The following is a 19228-nucleotide window of genomic DNA, read 5'->3' as shown; positions in this document are numbered from 1 at the left end:
GGGGGCAAGGCGTGGCCTTGGGACATATATGCGGGCTCTAAGCTCGAGCCCGCCAAGTGCTGAAGTGCGAGCTCTGAATAAAGACTCTTGTTGTACCAACGCGTTGTGGCCTACCTCTGGCAATCGAGTCGTGTGCGCACAGCACCACATTGTATCCCTAAGGAATGAAACGAACGTTTTCCTGGCTTACAATTTTATTTGAAGTCACACATGCCTCAAAATACACTCACTTATATAGAATTGAACGCTGAATCCGAAAATGTAAGTGAAATTGCCTTGGTTTTTTTTGACATTATCTTCTATATATTCTAAATATATATCTGTGCAGTGTCTGTCTTGTGTTGTCACTGAACTACTCCCTCAAACTTTTGTAATATCGTACTATTCCAACTTGACCCACGGCGGGAGTATGCGCTCTACTGAGTGGCGTTGGAGTTTTAAACTGTTTCCAAGTGGATTGCTATTAATGCTGAACATCCTTTCTGCCTGGTGTGGTTTTAAAGACTTTTTACACTGCGATCACAAACCTCATTTGCTAATTCCAAATCTGAGATTCTCCATTTTCCTCACACCAGTAATTTTGTAACTGCTCGATGCTCTTCTTTTTCGACAAAGTTACAAATGACTAACAGAGCCCTCGGGGTTTAACGCAGGAAACTTCTTATGTATGTCGAACATCGCTGGTGTCACAGCGGTGCTGCTGATGCAGTGCCCCCTGTACGACAGGAAGTTGTGATTTGTTCCGGGTGCCGGCGAGGCGATAGCTTGCCCACTCTTTGTGAAGGACACAGTGAGATATTGAGCGTCCACCTAGTAATCCCAGCAGAGGGGACGCCAAGTTTAATGTCCATCCGAGGGATGGGAACACACATTGATGAATCACTCTGCCTGTGAAACACCTGGATGACAGCTTAGTTAGGTCAGGATTCAAACAGGTGAGACACCTATCTGCAGCATTGGAGACTATCAACTCGATAATTTACAGTGGAGAAGATTTCCCTTGTTCGCCTCGCCCTTTCCTAAGGGATGGGAGAGACGATGATTGCAATCGGCCTGTGTGTCATTGACTGTGTGAGCCGATACACAGATCTACTTTAATCTATATGTTCATTCTCAGACCTACTGTAATCTATATACCCCAGTGATTATTTGCATGGTAATTACCTCCGCCACCAAAGGTGGATGGAGGTTATGTTTTCACCCCTGTCTGTTTGTCCCTTTGTTTGTGAACAAAATATCTCAAAAAGTTGTGCACGGATTCGGACCTAATTTGGCAGAGATGTAGCGTATGTGACAAGGAGGAAATGATTCGATTTTGGTGAAGATCTGAAAATGCATTCGGATATGATAATTATTTAATTTTTAAGTGATTCTTCACCATTCGGAGATTGGGCCAAAAACGATACATCGCAGGATATCTCAAAAAGTTGTGGACGGATTTGGACGAAACTTGGTGGACAGGTTGTGGGTGTGACAAAGACGATTCGATTCGATTTAGGTGAAGATCTGAATATGGATTCGGATATGAGAATTATTTAATTTTTTTAAGTGATTCTTCACCATTGAGTGATAGGGCCAACCAGGTGGAGGTATGCTATCTACTGAGTGCTGTTCTCGTTTATTTTTGCAACTGGCCTTGGTGCCACCACTATGATTAGGCCAAGCTTTGCATCTTAGGCCAAGCTTGGGTGGATTTGCAGCAGAGACTTTCTGCCAAAGAAAGTTTAATTTTGATGGAACATCCATAAGCCTGAGAGTACATATATATTTTGTCCAATATCAAAATATTTTCATTGTACTCTTTTTGTGTTGCGCAAAGGCTTGTGGTTAAAAACAACATGGAGGGGAAGGCGAGGGGGTAGAGGATGTGTGAGAATTTTCATTCAAAAGCAACGATTTATTGTTGTGGAGATAATGAAGATTTGTTGTGTACATATTCACAGGCCCGTGTTTAGCCATCCGGGTATCCACGGCGGGGAGCCTTCTGGTAAAGAATGGAACGGACGCATACCTCTCCTGCACCTTCTCTTCCGCCGGTACCATCAGTCCTGCTTTCTCCATAAGCTGGAGCTTCAAACCACAAAATGGTGGAACGGCAGAAAACGTGAGTCCGCTATTCAACCCGAAACGACGTCTCTTATTTGTTCGGAGTCCTAAAACACCAACCAGTGCCACATCCGCAAATGCTACAAAAGCTCTGACCAACAGAGACCCCCTGCCATGCGGCCGCCATGTTTAGGCCTCCATTGCAGGGTTAACGAGGTTTCTGAAGTCTGTAGACTGACTGATACTCCTATGGATAGCTGTGTAGCAGCTGATATTGCATTTAACATTGGGCACATCTGTTTCTTTCACAGACTTAAACGAAAGCTGGAAGTTGCATTTAAACTTTAATAAATACCGGTACTTTCCCAGGTACAATTCAGCAACCTCTTTAACTGCGTAATGGATGCCCAAACAGAGTGGATATGTGCCACCTCCCCCCTACCTTTGGGATGTTGGAGGAGCCGAAGTACGTGCCTTTATCTTTGTTATTTACCCCCTTTTTAATAAGAAAGCACCTCTCAACATCGATCATTGGCACAGTAATGACTGGTTCTAAGTCCTTCACAGACTGCATCCAAGGAGGAAGTTGCACTTTACTGTACTGTACCAGTACATTATACTGTACTTTCTTATGGGATGTGAGTTGTGCTGCTTTTGAGCAGCATTTAAATAACCATCCCAAGCTTGCTTCTACCATCCCCGGTCACTGTTCCCCCCCCCCATAGATACTCAAACATATTTCCCTGCTGATCACCTTCCCCTCTAACATGATATTAATTTATTTTCTCTGCTGCCCGACCCACATCACCTCCCTCTTCTCCATACTCATCTCCAGCCCACATTTCTCAAATGCCTCCTTCCACTCCCCCTGTGTTTCCCGCATCTCCCGCCCACTCTCCACCACAACAGCTAGATCGTCCGCATACAATATCCTCCCCAGAATATCTTTCATGTTTAACTTCCTGCTTACCAGCTCATTATAATCATTTGCCCATGATAAATAGGAGTGGGCTGAGAGAGCTTCCCTGCCTCAAACCGATGTTCACGCTGAACTCCTCCAACATCCCAGGACCAACCAAAACCCTTCCCTTCATTCCCTTGCACATCTCTTCCACCAACCTAACTTCTGCTTCCTGCACTCCTATCCATCTCAATGTTGCCGTCACCATCTCTCTCGGGACAGAGTCGGAGACCTCCAGGTCCACAAATCCCAATGCCATTTCACCTTTCATCTCCAACCTCTTCTCCACCAGCTGTCTCAGCATGAACAACCCAACTAGCTTCCTCGTATCCTTTATAAACCCCTGCTGCTCTTCTCCGATCTCCATCTCCACTCTTCCTTATATCCTCCCATCCAGAATCCTCTCCAGCACCTCCATGACATGACTTTGGGAGCCCCTGTATTTCCACAGATCTTGAACATCTCCCTTCCTCTTCCATATCAGCCCAATTAACCCTGTCCTCCAATCCTCCAGAATTGAACCATCTCTCATACATACATTCAACAGCCTCTTCGTCCAACTGAATTTGACTTCTCCCGCTGCAATGATCTCTGTACACACCTCATCAATGCCTGGCGTCCTTCCCTTTTTCATCCTCTTCAATGCCATCTGCACCTCCTCTTCCGTGTTCTCCACCAACTCCACTTTCCCCTCCACATGATTTGGTAGCTCCAGTTCTCCATTGCTTCCTTCCTGGTTCAACAGCTCTTTGAAATATCCTTCCCACACGTTCAGTACTGCCTCCATCTCTATCACTAGCCTCCCGCATCCATTCTTAATCACTGCCCTTCCCCATTTCATGTCCTTGCTATCCTCATCCCTGTCACGAGCCAATTTATAGATCATCTTCTCACCATCCTCTTCCAACTTGTTGTACACCTCCTCTTCCATATGATTTCCCCGCCTTATTCAAAACTCTCCTTGCTGATTTTTTCTTCGGCCCATACAGTTGCAGCAACCCCGCATCCGGTTGCCTCCCTCTATCCTTGATCTTCTCTATCCTCTTCCAAACAGGAAATTAGAGCTGTCTCCCTTGACATATCACGTGCCTTCGATAAGGTCTGGCACCCCGCTCTGCTCACCAAACTCTCCTCTTTTGGTATCCATGGAAATCTCCACGCATGGCTGGCGGACTTCCTCTCTAGTCGTAGTCAACGTGTGGCCCTGAATGGGTTTCTCTCATCTCCTCTTCCTGTTCAGGCTGGAGTTCCCCAAGGCAGTGTTCTGGGCCCTGTGCTATTTCTGGTCTTAATCATTGATCTCTCTGACTCTCTTGAAAATCCTCTCGATCTCTTTGCTAATGACTCCACTCTCTGCCGCTCCATTCTTCATCCCTCAGATCGGCAGTCTGCAGCCTCCTCACTCTCTGCAGACCTGGACAAAATCACAGACTGGGCAAACAAGTGGAACATGTCTTTCAATCCTGACAAATCTCACACTCTTACGATGTCTCTCCGAAAAGACCGACTGGACAACCCCCCCATCCACTTTCTGAATAATCCTCTCCAAGAAGTTCTGTCACTCAAGCTTTTAGGTCTCACTATCTGCCATGATCTTTCCTGGGAAAACCACATTTCAAATCTGGCCTCCAAAGCCAGTCGCCGACTGGGCATCCTCCGTCGTGCAAAGTCCTTCCTTGGCACACCTGAGCTCCTCACCACATACAAGGCTTTCATCCGCAGCTCAATGGAATACTGCTCTCCCCTCTGGGCTGGTGCTCCTGCCTCACACCTAGCTCATCTTCACGCTGTTGAAACCAAAGCGGTCAGAATCATTGGAATCTCCTGCGATGAAGCTAACTCCAAGGGCCTCTCACTCACTCACCGCAGGCAGGTTGGTGGTCTTTTCGTCTTCTACCGACTCCTCTCTGGCCTTGCCCCCCCCCCAGCTCTCTCTGGGCTCTGTCCCCCAAATATTCCTACAGGTCGCACAAGATCTGCCTGCAACCCTCTTATGGTTAAACTGCCAAAATCAAGACTCTCTGCTCACCTTCACTCCTTCATTCCCCTTTTCTCCCGCCTCTGGAACGAACTCCCTCACTCTCTTCAATCCCACTCCACCCTCCAGGTCTTTAAAACAGCTGTTCACCACCATCTCTTATTTTCCCCCATCCAAAACCTTGATCTTTTCTACCCCCGCTAATGTCACTCCAATTCCACTTTTTTGAAATACCAACTTCTGTCCTGGAAGTCCTTGGTGTCCTTGTGTTTTATACTTCTCCCACCCCACCCCCCTTCCCACGCCTCCTGCCCTCAAACCCTCTCCCTCCCACACATCTCCCTGCTCTCAAATGTTGTGTTTGTGTGTTTCCCCTTCTCGCCCCATCTTGTCTTCCGCTCCCTCTTTTTATATATTTCGTTTGTCTGGTTCATTTGTTTGTGAAGTAAATGTTAGCTCTTTCACGAGCCTCGAATCAGTATACAAAAACAAAAAAACACAAAAAAAAATCCTTCCTTTGTTCATCATACCTGGTTTCTATCCCTCAACGATGCCCCCGTTCCTGATGTCCTTACACACAAAACTGAAATTCCCCTAAATGCCTCTCCATACTACTTCCACTCTTCCTCCAAAGCTTCCACTTTTTCACTGAATTGCTCATACCTGGCCCTTGTACTCTACGAAGACGTTGCCCCTGCACTTTCCCCCACCTAATAATCTTCCGACCCCTGCTCTTAACCTCCCTCCTTTTCGTCATCCGTACCACAAACACCACAGTCTTGTGCTGGGTGGTATCATGCTCTACCACCAATGCCTTGCAATCCTTAACCCTCCACAACTGTTGCTTCCTTACCACCACCAAATCCAGTTCTGGTCTACGCTGTCCAGTCCTATAGGTAATGTTATGGCTTTTTCGCTTTTGGAAGAATAAACCAGCTAAGGTTCCTTGCCACCATCTCCACCAGCTCTCGACCCTCTCTGATCCTCGTTTCCCAACCAAATATACCAACACATTCATCTTCACCTGGCTCCACCACTCCCACGTCCTTGTTGAAGTTCCCCACAATGCACAGCATCCTCTCCATTGTGTCCCTGAATTCCTGCTTCTCCGTCACCAGTCCTTCCCGTTTGTGGCTCATATACCGACACAACACTTAATTTGCCTCTGTATCACCACCCATGCCATAACTATCTGTTCCTCCCATCTTTCCACTCTCACCACCTGCTTGCGGATCTCTTCCGATGCTATTATTCCCAAGGTCGGAGACCGGGGACATTAAAATGAACTCTTGAACATTTATCTTTCATATTGCAGATATCTATTCCTCATGACGTTATTTAAACTTGATTAGATCATGGCTGTGATTGACTGAATTGGGTTGCCATGGCAACGATCTCAGTAACTTGGCTTGTGTACGTTATATTTCAATAATCGTTTGGTCATATTAGACATATTGCGAAGATCAATTCCTAATACCACCCAAAAGGCGGGGGACCTATTGACGTTGTGGAAAGATGCCATAGATGCACATGCAGTTGATCATTGAAGAGAGATGTAGGCAGGTATGTGAGAGAGGTGGATCCATGGTCAGTTAATAGGGGAAGATGAATAAACTCACAAATGCAAGGAGAATACTGATGGGTAGGCAGGCAGCAGGAAGAGGTGAATGGAAAGATAAATAAGAGGAAAGGAATGGATGGAGACATGAATAGGGAGTCATAAATTGTTTAAAAAATAATTAAAATTCCAAATTTGCAGAAGTTGTCGTGAACTATAGCCAGGGAAGGAGAGAGTAAAGTGAGATTTTATTTTTGTAATGGAGTGTAAAAACACATCTCTTTATTTTAAGTAAGTTGACGAGTAGCTTCAGAAGCAAATGCTTTAGTTTTGAACAAACAAAAGGGGAACATAGACTGGTGGGTATGAGGGAAGCTGTAGATATAAATTAGGAAACAACACATCGGGATACAAGATGAGGGACAAGTACATGTAAGGGGAAAGAAGAGGACTGAAGAGAAACTTTTCCTTCGTCATATTCCAGAGTGACATTCCTGGAATCTTGGCTAGATTGTGACTGTGAATTTCCATGCACGGCTTGCGACTTCCTTGTTTGTGACTTCAGTGTTTTCAAATATACTTGATGGCCTCGCATTAAAAAAAAAATTCATTATGCTATTGCTAAATTCAGGCAGGGAAAGGCATCACCATGTGCTGCCTCGAGCTGGCCGTCCCACACCCTAAATTTGGGTAATCGTTAAAGTTCCCGTTACGTACCGCTGGAAAAATGAATGGAAAAGTGAATTTCAAAAACTGCCATTGTATAGCTATTGCCATTATCTTCAACTTCGCTTTACAATGCAAGTCGACAAACCCAATATTGGACAAATGTCATTTATGGATAAAGCAAGATTTATAAGACGTCAATATTTTGAATAATAAAGGAAGTCTGAGGGCATTATAAAAGGCAACCACCCCACTTCCTCCCCTTCATACCATCCCTTTCTCAGTTGATACACTATGCTGCTGGGAAGACCTATCCAACAAAAAGGGGAAGGTTCGTTGGCCGTGTCTCCCTCGAAGGAAATGTAATGCGTGGTGACGCATCTCTCAAGCTACGGAACGTAGAGTTCGCCGACAATGGCACGTATACTTGCAGTGTGATCAACCCGCCGAACATTGATGGCAACCCAGGAGAGGTGAAACTGGGTGTTGTCCTAGAAGGTATGGTTCAACACATGATGCGGTATTTTATGATTTTGTAAATGGTTAACCCCAAACTAACCTTGTATTGTGGGTTTCAGAAAATCACAAATCTGAATATTTCTGACATTTGAACTGATAACCACTCTGCTGTGAGAAAAGGCTCCACTCACAGTTGCTTGGTATTATCATTATCCAGTTGTAAATATTATTCACTTTCCCAGTTATATATGGTTGGGAAACAATATTAGACATTATTATTAACTAACTAGGATACCCGGCATTGCTCAGAGGTAGGAGGGATACCAGGCGCTGGCCGGTTGGGTGAGCTTTTCCCGGCGGTGGTTTTGGGACATTGTTGGAAATTGAAAAGTTACGGTGCCATTGGCCTCATGGTAGTTACCTTTTGCCTGCGGGCCAGCGGCAGCAATGCCTGACCCAAAGTCCCAATATACCCTTTATAGTAGCCTTTGGTGGCCTCAAAATGAATATAAAGTCCAACGTTCGGTGGCTTGAAACCTTGCCGGGATTCAGAAGTACCTTTACCCTAATTTTGGGGAATCTCGGTGCTACGGTTCGGCCATGAAAGAATAACATGCACTGCTATATAAGTTGACAGTGCATGTCAAATCAGAAACTCTACCATGAAGTCCAAGGAACTGTCTGTGGAGCTCCAAGATAGAATTGTGAGGAGGCATAGATCTGGGGAAGGGTATAAAATAATTTCTAGTGTTGAAACTTCCCAAGAGTACAATGAGCTCCATCATTAAGAAATGTAAAAAATATGGAACTACCCAGACTCTTCCTCGAGCTGAGCAACTGGGCAAGAAGGACCTTGGTCAGGGAGGGGACCAAGAACCCAATGACCACTCTGACAGAACTACAGAGTTCCTTGGCTGAGATGGGAGAACCTGCCGGAATGCCTACAGTCTTTGCAGCACTTCACAAATCTCGGCTTTATGGGAGAGTGTCCAGATGGAAGCCACTCCTGAGAAAAAGACGCATGGCAGCACGCCTGGAGTTTGCAAAAAGGCACGTGAAAGATTCTCAGAGCATGAGGCAAACGATTCTGTTGTCTGATGAGATGTAAATTTAACTCTTTGGCACAAATGCAAAGCGCTACGTCTGGCAGAAACCGTGCACAGTTCACCCATCAAACACCATCCCTAGCGTGACGCATGGTGATGGCAGCATCATGCTATGGGGATGATTTTCAGTGGCAGGGACTGGGAGACTTGGAAGGATAAAGGGAGCAACGAATGGAGCCAAATACAGGCAAATCCTTGAGGAGAACCTGCATTAAAGTGCAAAAGACTAGACTGCGGCAAAGATTTACGTTCCCAGGATGATGACCCCAATCATACCCCCAAAGCAACACTGGAATGGCTTCAAAACAAGAATGTGAAAGTCCTTGAGTGGCCCAACCAAAACCTAGACTTGAATCCCATTGAGAAACTGTGGAAAGACTTGAAGATTGCTGTTCACCGACGCTCTCCATCGAACTTTACAGAGCTTGAGCAAGTCTGCAAGGAAGAATGAGAGAAACTCCCCAAATGCAGATGTGCAAAGCTGATAGACATACAGACCCAAGAAGACTCAAAGCTGTAAACACTGCACTTCTATGAAGTATTGACTCAGGGGGTTGAATACTGTGCAAAATAGATATTTCTGTATTTCATATTTCATTATTTTGTAAAAAGTTCTAAAAGTAGAATTCCACTTTCACATTATGAGGTATAATGTGAACATCAGTGACAAAAAATCTCATTTGAATCCAATTTTAAATTCATGCTGTAGCACAACAAAATGTGAAAAAGTCAAGGGGTGTGAATACTTTCTGAAGGCACTGTAGATACAAACCAACACATTAGTTGATTTTTCAATTTTACATTATTTTAGAATATTTTTTGTATACACAATCTAGGCTCATGGAAGAGCGATATGATTAAGGGTAATAACAAGACAATATATTGCCAGTGGGACAGCAGGTAAGTGAATGAGGAGAAAAAGGAGGGGAAAAAAAACCTGCAAATAAGAGGGTTGTGTTATGTAAGGTTACTAAAGCCCCTGTCACACCTTGACGATTTAGCCAGCGTATGCGACGTATCAAAATTGAGTGCTGGTGTGAGTCATACGCTGGCATACGTCGACAAATTTTGTGCATGCACGAAATTTGTCGACGAGCTCGGCGTACTACGACGTATGCCAGCGTGCTTCAGCGTGCTCTTAACGTAGCCAAATTTTTCATACGTCAGCATACGCTGGCTAAAACGTCAAGGTGTGACAGCGGCTTTAGTTTCACTTCCAATCACCTCTAAGAAATAAATAAATAACCCGCTTTCGATTCCTACCAGCCAGTTTTCCGTCATCTCCAACTTGCCACGAATGCAATAAAGACTCGATCTCCTAAATTACGACTCAACGTCGTCTTATTACAGTGTATAAGGGTGGTTGGTCTATAAGACTGATTCAATAGCGATAAAACTTCTGGATTTTTTTAACGATCTTTAAAATCATTATTTTATTACAATTGAAATGCAGGAGGGCCTTGCCGTTCATGAGTTTCCCCTTCGTAGATTCGCTCTGTCGCTGATGAATTTATTGGGGCATTTTTGTGGATCGCGGTCAATGCACTGGAATAATCGTGGGTTGGCGAACTGTTTTTGCACATTTATTCACCTAATTAACATGCGGCATCAACACAATAACCCCCTCAAACCTCCCAACATCACTTCCATCAACTCGTCTTTATCGTCGCCATCATCTACATCATCATCGTTATTATTAAAGAGAACCTTCATGATCTTAATTAATCAAGAAAATAAACGTTATTTTCTGTTCTTAATGCAGGACAATAATACTTTATTTCATATTATTAACTCTTTTATTCTTGAAAATAAATAGCACAAAAACAATGCACAAATTTAAAGGTACAGTTTGGACAAATAATTTTAAAGTTGAAGTCCAAATCTTCCGCATTACCCCCAGAGTTTGCAAATCGTGGATTTGTGGTTCACAGGGATTTTCAAGAACGTAACCCCTGCGAACGGTAAGGCCCTCCTGTATGTACCTGAACACTGCGCGGGGTATTGTGTTCCATGAACTTTGTAGTATTCCTTGCTTTGGTTGTTGTGGAAAATTTAAATGTAATATTTTCTCATTCTTTATTTTGCTTTTGTCTAAACAGTGAAATGGTCAGAGGGGAAGATTGTGGTGACGGCGGTTGCCTGTCTGGCTGGCTTCGTGATCGTTCTGGTCATGATCACTGCGATAGTGATGGTGTGCAGGAAGCGGAAATCACAAAAAAGTGATGAACTCGGGTAATGCCCTCTTTTATCCATGTACTTGGTTACATGTCAATGACTCCACCTTTAATTACAGCTTCGACATATTGTGCTTTCACCATCTCAGTTACTCACACACAAATCTCTCATGTTTTACTTCCTAAGCAACTCAAGGGTTCAATCCGATAACCTCGGTTATTTGCAGAAAATTACCTCTTTCACGAACTTGGATAGACAGATCAATCCTTCACTCTTTGATTCAGTCGTACCTCAATCCTTCACTTTCACAAGCTCACTTGGTAATAGCTCAATACCTCACTCTCTTATTCAATTCTTCATTGTCACAAACACTACCTCTCCAGCAAGTTTCGTCTGAATCCGTCCACAACTTTTTGAGGTATCCTGTTCACAGACAAACAGACAGAGGTGAAAACGTAATCTCCACCCACCTTCGTTGGTGGAGGTAATATAACAAGCGTTACGCCTAGGTCCCCCGTCGTTGAAGTGATGCGAGTTGACAAAGTGGAAGACGCAAGGCGGCCATCTTGGATTTTGACGTGGCGACCCAATTTTCAATAGCGTTCTCCATTATGCCTGGATACACCCACACACCAGATGAGAAGTTGGTACTTCGCTTATTTTTCAAGATATTCCGCTCACAAGGTTGACATACATGGCGGCGGCCATCTTGGATTTTGACGTGGTGACCCAATTTTCAATATCGTTCTTCCTTATGCGTAGATACACCCACACACCAGATTAGAAGTTGGTAGTTCGTTTATTTTTCAAGATATTTCGCTCACACGGTTCAGACATGTATATGGTGGCGGCCATCTTGGATTTTGACGTGGCGACACAATTTACAATAGCGTTCTTCCTTATGCCGAGATACACCCACACACCAAATTAGAAGTTGGTACTTCGCTTATTTTTCAAGATATTCATCTCACAAGGTTCAGACATACATGGCGGCGGCCATCTTGGATTTTTACGTGGCAACCCAATTTTAAACAGCGTTCTTCCTTCTGCCGAGATACACCCACACACCAACTTAGAAGTTGGTACTTCGCTTATTTTTCAAGATATTCAGCTCACAAGGTTCAGACATACATGGCGGTGGCCATCTTGGATTTTGACGTGGGTTGCACCCACACACCAAATTCGAATGTGGTACTTCGCTTACGCACGCACGCACGCACGCCCGCACGCCCGCACGCACGCACGCACGCACGGACGGATGGACGGAGGGGAAAACCATAGTCCCCCTTTCGCTCCGCTGTGCGACGGGGGACAAAAAAGAGAATTGTAAACCCTCTGCCACCACCACCAGGTGGCGCTACATGGTACACATTTACTTTGAGAATTTATGCCCCGTGTGAGGCCGCGGCCACATAGCCTATGTTACCCCCCCACACATGATACAATGGTTCAGTGTCTACATACAGTAAACCTCTATGTCTGCATGATACAAAGTAGCTTGCGGTGGCCCTTTGGCAAACAACGTAAGTGTATATCGTGACGTTAAAAGGATATATTGTAGCGACCCATGGGTCCCCCAAGCGAGACCAGCAGCAGAATCTCCTTGCTCCAGCCGGTGACGTCACCGGCGGACAACCTCGGCGCCGGGGTGGCTGGTCACGTGACCACCAAAGCGTGCCGCGCATGCGGTTATAATCCTTTGCACCTGTCGGTCACGTGACCACCGAAACACGCCTCGCCTGAGAGGCGTGGCTTTCGGTTTCGGTTATGCTTTCTGGTTTTGGATATATATGCAGCCCGATAAACGGGCTTTTCAGAGTTCCCGAGTTGGTTTTTACAATAAACATCTTCTCGGATGAGTTTGTGTCTTGCCCGTCACTTCGTCCGTCTCAAGCAAGAGCCCGGCTCTTCATTGGTGACGCCGAATTTATGACGCGCGATGGACACCGCAGTGTCCCTCAAACTGCCCACCTTCTGGGAAGCACATGCCGCCGTCTGGCTCACGCAGGCGGACTCCCAGTTCGCCCTGCGTGGCATAATGGAGGACGCCACTCGATACCATTACGTGGTCGCCGCGCTTAGCTCCGCGACCGCCGCCCGCTGCCTGAGCTTCCTCCAGAACCCTCCCGCTGACGGCAAGTACAACGCCATCAAGGCACTTCTGCTGGGTGCTTTCGCCCTCTCCCCGGCTGAGCGCGCACGACGCCTGCTCGACCTTCCTGAACTCGGCGATACGCGCCCGTCCGAACGCATGGATTACATGCTCGCGTTGCTCGGCGAGCACCCCTCGGATTTCCTGTTTCAGGAGCTCTTTCTTCGCCAGCTCCCGGCCCAGGTACGGGTCGCCCTGGCAGGTACGACCATCGTGAACCCCCGCGACCTCGCCAAGGAGGCCGACAAGATCGCTTCGGCAAGGCAGCTCGCCAGAGCGGCGAGCCAACTCGTCGGGGTGGCGGCCGGGAGCCTTCCCGCCCACCCACCCGACGCCCGCGACGCAGTTTCCTTCCCGGAGGCCGCCGGGCCGGCGCGACTGGCAGCGGCGACGCCGCGTCGCCCGGGCCCGACGCGTCGACTGGAGCCCCCGCCGGAACCGGCCTGGTGTTATTTCCACGCCAGGTTCGGGCGGCAGGCCCGATCATGTCGGCCCCCGTGCACGTTCGGCAAGTCGGGAAACGGGCGAGCCGGCGTTCCCTACCAGCAATGAACGCCGGCCGTTCCGGAAACCTGCTGTTCATCGCGGACCGAGCGTCGGGACGGCGCTTCCTCTGCGCCACCGGTGCTCAGCTGAGCGTCATTCCCGCTTCGACGGAGGACAGGCGGGCCGCCGTTTGCGTCCCCCCCTTGGCCGCGACCAACGGCTCCGCCATCCGCACCTTCGGCCCACGCACCGTCGCCCTCCGCTTCGGCAGCCAACTCTTTCACTGGGAGTTCGTGACGGCGGACGTCTCCATGGCTTTGCTCGGGGCCGATTTCCTGTGCGCCCACGGGCTGCTGGTCGATGTCAAACGCCGGTTTCTCGTCAACCCCGAAACTTTCAGCTCCCTGGCATGCGCCTTGAGCCGTGCCGCGCCCACCGAGTTTTCCTGCGCCCTCCCATTGGCGGACGACTTCGCATGCCTCCTTGCGGAGTTCCCGGCCCTCACATGACAGACGTTTTCGGCCATCGCGGTGCGCCACGGCATCGAGCATCACATCCCCACAACGGGCCCGCCAGTGTACGCCCGGGCTCGCCGTCTCGACCCCGCCAAACTCGCCGTCGCCAAGGCCGAGTTCGCGGCGCTGGAGCACCTCGGCATCATGCGGCGCTCCGACAGCGCCTGGGCCTCGCCGCTGCACATCGTCCCGAAGCCGGGGGGCGGATGGCGGCCATGCGGCGATGACCGCCGCCTCAACGACGCCACTACCCCCGACAGGTACCCCGTCCCGCACATCCAGGATTTTTCCGCCCAGTTGGCGGGGCGGACCATTTTTTCAAAAGTGGACCTGATTCGGGGGTACCACCAGGTGCCCGTCCACCCGGCCGACATCCCAAAGACGGCCGTGATTACACCTTTCGGCCTCTTTGAATTCCTCCGGATGCCCTTCGGCCTCAAAAACGCGGCGCAGGCGTTCCAGCGCCTGATGGACGGCGTGCTGCGCAACTTGCCGTTCCTCTATACCTACCTGGACGACATTCTCGTCGCCAGCACGTCCAGAGCCGAGCACCTCCTCCACCTCCGGACGCTGTTCGGCCGCCTCAGCGAGCACGGATTGATCGTCAACCCGGCCAAATGTCACTTCGGTGCGGCGACGATCGACTTTTTGGGCCACCGCGTCACCCGGACCGGCGCCGTGCCGCTGCCGGCCAAAGTCGAAGCCATCGCCGCTTTCCCGCGCCCGCGCTCCGTCAAGGCGCTGCAGGAGTTCCTCGGGATGGTGAACTTTTATCACCGCTTCGTGCCCCGAGCTGCGCAACACATGCGGCCCTTGTATGCCGCCCTCCGCGGCCAGCCGGCGAAGCGTGACGTCGTCTGGTCCACGGACATGGACGCTGCTTTCACCGGCGCGAAACGGGCCCTCGCCAACGCCACGCTGCTGGCCCACCCGGTACCCCAGGCTCCCATCGCCCTCACCACGGACGCCTCCGACTACGCCGTGGGCACGGTCCATGAACAATGGGTAAACGGGGCCTGGCAGCCGCTCGCATTCTTCAGCCGGCAACTCCTGCCCAACGAGTTAAAGCACAGCACCTTCGACCACGAGCTCCTCGGGCTGTACCTGGCCGTCCGCCATTTTCGCCACCTCCTGGAGGGCCGCCCGTTCACGGCTTTTGTCGACCACAAGCCGTTGGTTTTCGCCATGGCCAAGGTCATGGAGCCGTGGTCGGCCCGCCAGCAGCGCCACCTCTCCGCCGTGTCGGAGTACACCACGGACATCCGGCACGTCGCCGGGAAGGACAACGCCGTGGCCGACTGCCTTTCTCGAGCCGGCGCCAACGCCGTCCACCTCGGCGTCGACTTCACCCTCATGGCAGCGGACCAGGCCACCGACGGCACGGTGCAGGCGCTCCGGGTGGCGGACACGGGCCTCCGCTTGGCTGACGTCCCCTTCGCGGACACAGTCCTGCTGTGCGACATCTCCCAAGGCCGACCTCGCCCCGTTGTGCCGGTCACCTGGAGACGTCGCATTTTTGCTTCGCTCCACGGCCTCTCTCACCCGGGCCGGAAGGCGTCCCAGCGGCTGGTGGCGGTGCGTTTCGTCTGGCATGGGCTGCGATGGGACGTCCGCGACTGGGCCAACGCATGCACACCCTGCCAGCGGGCCAAGGTCCACCGGCATACCCAGGCTCCGCTGGCTCCCTTCACCGTGCCCGAGCGACGGTTCGACCACGTCCACGTGGACCTGGTGGGTCCCCTTCCCCCATCGCAGGGGTTCACCCACCTGCTTACCATGGTGGACAGGACCACCAGGTGGCCAGAGGCCATGCCCCTCACCTCCAACACCACCGCTGACGTGGCCCAGGCGTTCATCGCCACCTGGGTCGCGCGTTTCGGCACACCGGCGGACATCTCGTCGGACCGCGGCCCACAGTTCACGTCCGAACTATGGGGCGCGATCGCCCGCACGTTGGGCGTTACCCTACACCGCACCATGGCTTACCACCCCCAGGCCAACGGGTTGTGTGAGCGATTCCACCGCTCCATGAAGGCCGCACTCATGGCCGGCCTCCAGGACGACGGCTGGGCCGACCGGCTCCCGTGGGTCCTTTTGGGCCTACGCACGGCCCCCAAGGAGGACCTCAAGGCGTCCACCGCCGAGCTGGTGTACGGCCAGGCCCTCCGCGTACCGGGCGAGTTCATGCCCGATGCCACCAGCCCCTGGTCCGCCGCGTGCCAGCACACGGACTTCCAGGAGGCCGCCCGACGTTTCGCCCCGGTGCCCACGTCCCGCCATGGCGACCCCCAATCTTACGTCCCCCCAGCACTCCACTTGGCGGAGTACGTCTTCGTGGGCCACGACGTGCACCGGGGGCCGCTCCGACCACCATACGACGGACCCTCCCGGGTCCTACGACGGGACAACAAGTCCTTCATCATCAGCATCGGCGGCCGGGCGGACCGGATTTCGCTGGACCGCCTCAAACCGGCCAACATGGACGTCGGCCAGCCGCCACGTCTGGCTCTCCCACCACGGTGCGGCCGCCCCCCGTCCACTGCACCCCCCGTCCGACCACCCGCCACCACACCGGCCCCCCCCCCCCCCCCCCCGCGACTGGCCAGGGGTTGTTTTGGGCGGGTCATCCGGACCCCCCTCAGGTTGACCTTCCTGGATCAAGTCCATTCTGGGGGGGCGTGTGTAGCGACCCATGGGTCCCCCAAGCGAGACCAGCAGCAGAATCTCCTTGCTCCAGCTGGTGACGTCACCGGCGGACAACCTCGGCGCCGGGGTGGCTGGTCACGTGACCACCAAAGCGTGCCGCATGCGGTTATAATCCTTTGCACCTGTCGGTCACATGACCACCGAAACACGCCTCGCCTGAGAGGCGTGGCTTTCGGTTTCGGTTATGCTTTCTGGTTTTGGATATATATGCAGCCCGATAAACGGGCTTTTCAGAGTTCCCGAGTTGGTTTTTACAATAAACATCTTCTCGGACGAGTTTGTGTCTTGCCCGTCACTTCGTCCGTCTCAAGCAAGAGCCCGGCTCTTCAATATGTTCCTTGTTAAAATGATATATGACGTTAAAAGCGATGTTTTAACAAAACAATGTTAACCGATTCATTTAGTGAGGAATTATGTGTGTTTGTGTTGTAATGGAGAAGGTGGATCAGACTCGGCAACGGTTGCTAGAGTGAGATGTGCATGGAAGAAGTTTCGGGAACTGAGTGGCGAGCTGATGATGAGGGGAGTGTCGTTGAAGCTGAAGGGAAAGGTGTATGCTGCATGTGTGAGAAGTGTTATGATTTATGGGAGCGAGACATGGGTAATGAACGTAGAGCAGCAACGAAGGCTGGAAAGGGTGGAAATGCGAATGGTTCGGGGGATGTGCGGAGTATCGTTGAGAGAGAGGAAGACAAATGATGAATTGCGAAAGATGATGGGAATAGAGCCTGTGATGGATGCCGTGAAGAGGAACAGTTTGAGATTGTTTGGTCATGTGTTGAAGGATGAAAGTGACTGGGTGAGGAGAATGATGGAACATGGCACTTGTTGGATCCAGATCATGCAGCGATAGCTGTAATGGGACTCGATCTAGTGTCCTCACCAATTACATTTAGGGGTGCATCATTAACCCATATATGTATGGTTCAATATGTATATGCAGTATATTTCTTCTTGTCCAGTTGTATAAAACCATCTCAACAAAAACCCAACAGTCATTGTAAATAGTATTAAACTATTTGTAATATGATAGTAACAGTTTTTGATCATCAAATAACTTTCAAAAACGTTCCAGTTTTTCACAAATAAAAAATAGACTTCATGCACCTATTTGAAAGACTCTAATGTACAATTTGCTACCTCCGGTAAATGCCTTATCTGCCCTGTCTAATGTGGCCACCAGTTTGTCAAAAGTGAAATGTTGGTGTGGGGCAAAATAAAAGTGGAAAAAAAAATCACAACTTAATGAACATTGACCTTTATGCCTGTTGTAGATGGTACACACACACACACACACACACACACACACACACACACACACACACACACACACGCACACGCACACACGCCCTGTAATAACCCTATAGCGTGTAATGTTGAAAGATTTCATTAAGCTTTTAATAAAACAGACATTTACAGCTGCCATGATTGTAATGAACACAAGGACTTGGGGTCAGAAATAGCATTTGTTGTGAGACCCAAGTAAAGTCGGAAAATATTTGTGATACGTTTATGTCTCAATTTTGTTGTTGTTGTTTGTTGTTGGAGCTAAATTTGGCATTCTTTATCTTGGATACAGCAAAGCTCCTTTTACATGGGTGGGAGTTTTTAACCATAAAGCACATTGGGGCCTGTGTATAACATGTGAAATTATTGGTCATGATCAACTCCAATGATACCGTATATTTAAGAAAGCGATCGGATGTCCACCAAACATTACGTGACATACCATGTGGAACGGACGTCAGCGAGGATGCAAGCACAGAACCAACGGCTTTCCCAATATACACCATATGGAATTTAACGTGGGAAAGGGCATCGGTGGCTTAACTCCGAGGTGTGATGCCTCCATCCTGGAAATGACAGATCTAAACAATAATATCCATTTGCATTCACAAATGACACATTGCAAACAGCTGAGCTATGCTGCTGCTTCAAAAACAAGTGAGCATGTGGCTTATCTTATCTTGTGTTGTTTTGTGTCGTATGTGCTTTCATGGCGACTGTGGTGAGGACACGGATAACCGACTCAACAGGTGGTGGGATGTACTGTGATCTTTTTGCAGTGGGATGAGAGAGTGACTAGGGTGGTTTTGAAGGTGGTGCTCAGTTGTCTATAAAGGGAGAATGTGAGGAGAGTTTTATGAAGAGAGGAAATAATTTGTGCTGTTGGTTAGGGAGGGCATGGTGGGGTGGAAATAGATTGTAAAATAACTTGTGCACTTTGACTGTAGTGACCAGCAGGAACCCTTTGGATTAAGTTTGATGGACACGGAAGGAGCACACAAAAGGAAACAGTAATACAGTACTTCTTGAAGCAATGTAAAAATATAGGAAATTACACGGAAGGAGCACACAAAAGGAAATATAGTAATACAGTACTTCTTGAAGCAATGTAAAGATGTAGGAAATTACATGGA

At 49.3% G+C, this 19228-nt stretch overlaps 1 protein-coding gene across 2 annotated transcripts in view; it reads left to right on the top strand.

Annotated features, from left to right (window-relative positions):
• LOC137430992 (myelin protein zero-like protein 2) overlaps positions 1-19228 on the top strand; it is a 93232-nt gene that overhangs the window by 53349 nt on the left and 20655 nt on the right. For both annotated transcript variants that reach the window (XM_068121829.2, XM_068121828.2), the window contains exons 2-4: positions 1944-2104; positions 7494-7707; positions 10874-11006. In XM_068121829.2, the coding sequence (XP_067977930.1) occupies positions 1944-2104; positions 7494-7707; positions 10874-11006 (508 nt within the window). The remainder of the gene's footprint in view (positions 1-1943; positions 2105-7493; positions 7708-10873; positions 11007-19228) is intronic.

This window comes from Myxine glutinosa, chromosome 7 (assembly GCF_964187855.1).
Source record: "Myxine glutinosa chromosome 7, kmMyxGlut1.1, whole genome shotgun sequence".
Classification (NCBI taxonomy): Eukaryota; Metazoa; Chordata; class Myxini; order Myxiniformes; family Myxinidae; genus Myxine; species Myxine glutinosa.
The sequence above is the reverse complement of the archived record's forward strand: the minus strand, read 5'-3'. Positions and strand labels throughout refer to the sequence as shown.